This window comes from Venturia canescens, chromosome 6 (genome assembly GCF_019457755.1).
Source record: "Venturia canescens isolate UGA chromosome 6, ASM1945775v1, whole genome shotgun sequence".
In the NCBI taxonomy this organism is placed as follows: Eukaryota; Metazoa; Arthropoda; class Insecta; order Hymenoptera; family Ichneumonidae; genus Venturia; species Venturia canescens.
Genome location: NC_057426.1, coordinates 23,059,466 through 23,066,412, shown reverse-complemented (window position 1 = coordinate 23,066,412; position 6,947 = coordinate 23,059,466). Strand labels below are relative to the sequence as shown.

Below are 6,947 nucleotides of genomic sequence, written 5' to 3'. Positions count from 1 at the left end.
ATTTTCAAATCTATTTTTCGTGAGAAAGTTTCAATTGTCAAATTCTCAAATGCATCTTTCGTGAGAAAGTTTTAACTTTCCAATTTTCAAATTCATCTTTTGTGAAAAAGTTCCAACTGTCAAATTTTCAAATTCATGTTTCGTGAGAAAATTTCAACTGTCAAATTTTTAAATTCATCGTTCGAGAGAAAGTTTCAATTGTCAAATTCTCAAATTTATCTTTCGTGAAAAAGTTTTAACTGTTAAATTCTCAAATTCATCTTTTTTGAAAAAGTTTCAATTCTTAAATTTACAAATCTATTTTTCGGGAGAAAGTTTCAATTGCCAAATTTTCAAATCTATCTTTCGTGAAAAAGTTTCAATTGTCAAATTCTCAAATGCATCTTTCGTGAGAAAGTTTTAACTTTCAAATTTTCAAATTCGTCTTTTGTGAAAAAGTTTCAACTGGCAAATTTTCAAATTCATGTTTCGTGAGAAAGTTTCAACTGTCAAATTTTCAAATTCATCCTTCGTGAGATTTCGTGAAAAAGTTTTAACTGTTAAATTCTCAAATTCATCTTCAGTGAAAAAGTTTCAATTCTCAATTTTTCAAATCTATTTTTCGTGAGAAAGTTTCAATTGTCAAATTCTCAAATGCATCTTTCGTGAGAAAGTTTTAACTTTCCAATTTTCAAATTTATCTTTTGTGAAAAAGTTTCAATACTCAAATTTTCAAATCTATTTTTCGTTAGAAACTTTCAATTGTCAAATTTTCAAATCTATCTTTCGTGAAAAATTTTCAATTGTCAAATTTTCAAATCTATTTTTCGTGAGAACGTTTCAATTGTCAAATTTTCAAATCTATCTTTCGTGAAAGAGTTTCAATTGTCAAATTCTCAAATGCATCTTTCGTGACAAAGTTTTAACTTTCAAATTTTCAAATTCATCTTTTGTGAAAAAGTTTCATTACTCAAATTTTCAAATCTATTTTTCGTTAGAAACTTTCAATTGTCAAATTTTCAAATCTATCTTTCGTGAACAAGTTTCAATTGTCAAATTCTCAAATGCATCTTTCGTGAGAAGGTTTTAACTTTCAAATTTTCACATTCATCTTTTGTGAAAAAGTTTCTGTTCAGAAAAGGGCGTGGTTCGCCGTTCTCTCGCGTGGGGCCCTCAGTGCACGGTTGGTCTCTCGCTTGAGCTCGGCGGTGCCGTGCTCTCTGCGCGCGCTCCCCTCCCTCGTGCTTTACTTGCCGGTAGCTCACCGGCGCCTTCTACGCCCTTCTTCCACGGATTTCGGTACGCGACGGATCGATTGTGATCCTCGTGCTTCGGGCTTTTAACGGATTCTCTTCCAAATCTTCTAATTTTTCAACCGTTCTACTAGTGTTCCTTCTTAAATTTCTTGAAGTGCCCGGTTTGATTTCGCGATTTACGCCCGCGTAATTGAAGCGTTCACTTTGAGCAATTGTCGGTTTTCCTAACGTGGTTTTCGGTTCTATAACATCGGAATTATTTCTCTAACGGCTCTCTTCGATCATTTCGCCGCCATCTTGGCCACCTGTAGACTCTTCGAAACCATTGTGAACTCTTCGACTAATAAAACTGTGATATTTTTTCCCATTTTTTACACCAAATTCTTTCGGCTTCAAGTGATTTATTTCTCCTTCACCCGGCCATACAATTTCATCCACGATTCCTTCTCACAAACCAGGAATTCTTCTCAAAAAATTACATGGTCCTTCGAGCCGGATCGTGAGTTGGATTTCGTGGAGGTTTTTGTATTTTTTCCGGCATAATTTTCACGGTGAGTCGGACTTCAGTGCATAAAAAATTCGGTGCCTTCAAGGGATTCAGTGCAGTGAAAAATCTCGTGGCTGCGGGACACGTGGTCGCGCGCGCGCGAGCTCGGTATCGATCTCCTCTTTGTGCGGATCTTCGTAGTGCTGTCTCCGTCTCTCACACAAAGCCTCCAGAACGTGCTTCGCTCTCTCTAGTCACTTGGCAACGAGTCTCTCGCCGGATCACTTCAATCCTTCACCGGGTAAGGCGACGAGGCTCAGTGACGTCATCGCTCCGGTTTCTCACTTCGCGAGATCGCTTCAAGGAGTAAGTACCGCACAATTCTTAACAAAGAAGCGTGCTAACTTCAACGGCCTCCTTCGCTCAAGTTCAATGTTCTCAGGAGTTCTCATTAAATTCCTCCTGCAGATCATTTTTGATAATATTCGCGACTGAACCGCCGCTGCATTCCGCGATTTTTGCTTCTTTCGTACTTCTTCGAACAATCTTTTGCGAGTGGTTCACCGCGATAGTCTTGAACAATTTTCTTCGCGCTTTTCAGACATTTTCGCGAGTGTTTCGCCGCGATCTCTCGGACTCTTTCGCGAGTGATTCGCCGCGATATTCAACGCATTCCTTCGAACACTTTCGCTTGTGTTTTCGCCGCGATTTCAGACTCTTCCGCGAGGGATTCGCCGCGAATTTACAAAACTTTTTGTGATTCATCTTCGGAGATTTTCGCGAGTGTTTTCGCCGCGATATTTCAGACTCTTCCGCGAGTGACTCGCCGCGATTTTTTCAAAACATTCTTTGACTCCTCCTTGGAGATTTTCGCGTGTGCTTTCGCCGCGAATAACCCAGGCGTTTTCTTCGTATTCTTTCAGACATTTTCGCGAGTGTTTCGCCGTAATCTTTCGGACTCTTTCGCGAGTGATTCGCCGCGATATTCAACGCATTCCTTAGAACATTTTCGCGAGTGTTTCGCCGCGATCTCTCGGACTCTTTCGCGAGTGATTCGCCGCGATATTCAACGCATTCCTTCGAACACTTTCGCTTGTGTTTTCGCCGCGATTTCAGACTCTTCCGCGAGGGATTCGCCGCGAATTTACAAAACTTTTTGTGATTCATCTTCGGAGATTTTCGCGAGTGTTTTCGCCGCGATATTTCAGACTCTTCCGCGAGTGATTCGCCGCGATTTTTCAAAACATTCTTTGACTCCTCCTTGGAGATTTTCGCGTGTGCTTTCGCCGCGAATAACCCAGGCGTTTTCTTCGTATTCTTTCAGACATTTTCGCGAGTGTTTCGCCGTGATCTTTCGGACTCTTTCGCGAGTGATTCGCCGCGATATTCAACGCATTTCTTCGGAGATTTTCGCGAGTGTTTTCGCCGCGAGATTTCAGACTCTTCCGCGAGTGATTCGCCGCGATTTTTCAAAACATTCTGTGACTCTTCCTTGGAGATTTTCGCGTGTGCTTTCGCCGCGAATAACCCAGCATTTTCTTCGTATTCTTTCGAACATTCTCCCGAGTGACTCGCCGCGAATATCTCAGGCAGTTTCTTCGTATTCTTTAGTACATTTTCGCGAGTGTTTTCGCCGCGATAATTCAGACATTGTCTTCGCCTTTCTTCAGTCATTTTTCGGGAGTGCTTCTCCGCGGTACCTTCGGTCGACTTCGTCGATTTTCAAACATTCTTTCGCGAGTTTTCACCGTGATATTTTCAGTCGACGTTGTCGATTTTCAGACATTTTCGTGAGTGCTTATCCGCGGTACCTACGTTCGACTTCGTCGATCTTCAACATTCTTCGTGATCTTCTTCAGGCATTTTCGCGAGTGTCTCGCCGCGATTTTTTTAGACTAATCCGCGAGTGATTCGCCGCGATTTTTGAAACTTTTTTTTGACTCTTCCTCGGACATTTTCTCGAGTGTTTTCACCGCGTTTTTCAAAAACTTCTGTCGGCCCTTCTTCGAATTTGTTCGCGAGTGCTTCGCCGCGCCAATTTGGACGCTTTTTCAAGTGATTTCGCCGCAACATTTTTGAACGTTTTCGCGAGTGATACGCTGCGATATTCTTCGGTCGACTGCGTCGCCTCTTCAAACATTCTCGCGAGTGATTCGTCGCGATATTTTTCTACCGACTTCGTTGCTTTTTCGGACATTGCAAAAGTATTCACTGGCTCTCTTCCGGTCTCCCCGTGCACATCATCGCGGAAAGTGATTTTGCTGCGCTTCTACGGTACCCTACGGGTTTTTCCAGACATCCTTTTTTTCGTTTCTCCGACTTTTCAAGTGTATCGGGAGCATTGCGACTTACAATCGCAACACTGCGGAAATACATGGGGGATACTTCATTATATTTGTTCGGGCTATTCCTTTAGTGTTGCGACGGAACAATTATGATTATTGTACCGCTAACTATTTGGGTTTCCTTCGAACGATTCGTCTTCATTCTGGTTTGCAATCGGGAGTGTTCACGACTTACAACCGTGGCACTTCCGGGCAAATTGTAGGATTAATACAGTGTATTCCTTCGAATAAGTTCGGCAATACTTCGACTTTCGCCTTTCGGTTAAAGAAATTCTCGGCTATGTGAGAGCAGCCCGCTGCTGCTTCGCAATTGAAATATTCGCGGTTCTCTTTCGAACAATTCAAACAAGTTTATTGGTCATCTTCCGGTGTCTACGTGCGCTTCATCACGTACAGTGATCCCTCATCGCTTCGACGGTGCTCTACGGAATGATCCAGCCTTCGTTCGTTTTCTACGATTTTTCGCGGTGTCCTTCGTTTGTCTTCTTTTGCCACGCGCTAGTCATGTATCATTGGTTCTGGACATTTTCACGCGGGTTAACCAATCATGACTACGGTCCAAGCAAACTCGAACGTCGCATTCCTGGTCTCTACAGCACCTTCCAGTGCATCAGCGGTTCCGCCGACGACGCACGCGGGGAGCAATCACCGTTTATCTCTCGTCTCTTCACGTCTCTTCGGGTTCTCTCTCGGTCACGGCCTTCACTCTCCGGATTCTACCCGCTTCGCTTCCTTCTTTCACTTCAACGGGACGAAAATCCTGGCATCACTTCAACGGCTTACAGCTAGCCGATCCAGAGTTTCTTCAACCTCGGCACATCAATCTCATCATCGGAGCCGACTCCTACGGCAAATTAAATCGAGTCGGAGGTCATAAAAGGCCAGCCTGTCGATCTTATCGCTCAACGAACCTTGCTTGGATGGACAGTACTTAGGCTAATCTCGGAGACATGCGCTATTCCGGCTTACCTTCGTCACATCCTGTCTCAGAGCTTCTAGAAATTTCCCTTCAACTTCAAAGGATCTGCACTCGCGGTTGCCTTCCCCTTCAGAAATGGACTTCAAATTCACCAGCGGCTCTTCAACATCTTGACTCTTCAGCCTTACAACCTGAAGCAGTTTCGATTGAATCGGAGGATTCGACGACGAAGCTTTTGGGCCTAGTCTGGGATCCCATCAAGGACGTATTTCGGTTCAACCTTCAGGCAAACTTCTCTTCAACAATAACTAAGCGGATCGCCCTCTCGGAAACTGCTTCCTTGTTCGATCCCCTTGGTTTTATTTCTCCGGTAATCATTACAGCCAAAATCTTCATGCAGGAGCTCTGGCTCGCAAAACTGCAGTGGGACGACCTTCTCCCGGAACGACTTCAACTTCGGTGGTGGCAATTCCGTGAAAGCTTGAGCGATCTGCCCCTCATTTCGCTTCCTCGGTGGCTACATTCGTCTCCCACGGACTCGGTCGAACTTCATGGGTTCTCTGACGCTTCGCAGCTAGCCATGGCTGCTGTGGTTTACCTTCGATCAACTTCTTCAGACGGCTCGACTTCTGTCACGCTCCTCGCTTCCAAAACGAGAGTGGCCCCTCTAAAACGGCTAAGTATCCCTCGCCTCGAGCTTTCGGCTGCTCTTCTACTGGCTCGGCTCATTGCATACATCCAGAAAATGCTTCCGCTAAACGGCGCGCCTGTCTATCTCTGGACGGACTCGTCGGTTACTCTCACCTGGGTCTCTTCACAACCAGCTCGCTGGAAAGACTTCGTCCGGAATCGAGTTTCACTCATTCAAGAATTGACTTCAACGGCAAAATGGCGCTTCATTTCGGGAAAGGAGAACCCAGCGGACTGTGCTTCGCGAGGACTGACTCCTCTTCAGTTGTCCAAGCATTCTCTCTGGTGGTCCGGTCCCACTTGGCTAATGAACACTTCGGAAAACTGGCCGGCACAGCCACTAAACCTTCCCACGGACGCTCCACTCGAGCATCGGCCCGGCTTCAGCTTTACTTCAAATCTCGAGCCAATAGGCGAGATTTGGGATCTTGTTCAACGGTATTCTTCATTGACACGACTTCTTCGAATCACGGCAATGTGTCAACGAGCTCTTCATCGTTTCAAGCGCTCCTCACCGGTTCGGACGGACATACAGCTTACTCCAGACGATCTTGAACAAGCAAGACTCTTCTGGGTACTACATATACAATCGGCTCATTTCGCTGCGGAACTTCGATCAATCTCAAACGGAAATTTTCTGACACGGGGTCATTTCCTGTCGGCCTTGACTCCCTTCATCGATTCGCATGGAACTCTTCGCGTCGGGGGACGCCTGCAGCATTCCAGTCTAAATTCGGAAGTAAAACACCCGGTGATTCTTCCTCGTCATTCGACGTTTACGACGCTCGTCATCACTGACGCGCACTTCAAGACTCTTCACGGCGGAACTTAATCGACTCTGACATTCCTTCGTCCCAACTACTGGATCGTTGGAGGTCGAGCACCAATTCGATCCTTCATTCTTCGTTGCAAGAAAGGTTTACGGTTTCGAGCACTTCAAGCTCAACAGTTCATGGGTCAACTTCCGGCCAGCCGGTCGTATTTCACCCTGGAAAAGACGAACTCACCCGAGTCGTCACACTTCGCACGGCCTCAACATTCAAGCGGCCCATTTCGAAACTATGCATCCTTCCGGTTACTTCTTCGTCAACATCGGTTGCCGAAGGCGGGGAGTATGTTCAGAAAAGGGCGTGGTTCGCCGTTCTCTCGCGTGGGGCCCTCAGTGCACGGTTGGTCTCTCGCTTGAGCTCGGCGGTGCCGTGCTCTCTGCGCGCGCTCCCCTCCCTCGTGCTTTACTTGCCGGTAGCTCACCGGCGCCTTCTACGCCCTTC

General features: G+C 45.7%; 1 protein-coding gene across 1 annotated transcript; it reads left to right on the top strand.

Annotated features, from left to right (window-relative positions):
* Positions 1–5,017: 5,017 nt before the first annotated feature.
* Positions 5,018–6,508, top strand: LOC122412699 (uncharacterized). Its single transcript, XM_043422434.1, has one exon. The coding sequence runs from the start codon at positions 5,018–5,020 to the stop codon at positions 6,506–6,508; it is 1,491 nt and encodes a 496-aa protein (XP_043278369.1).
* Positions 6,509–6,947: the final 439 nt, after the last annotated feature.

Coding starts and splice junctions, on each gene's coding strand:
- LOC122412699 (XM_043422434.1), top strand. CDS start 5,018: ATGCGCTATTCCGGCTTACCTTCGTCACATCCTGTCTCAGAGCTTCTA.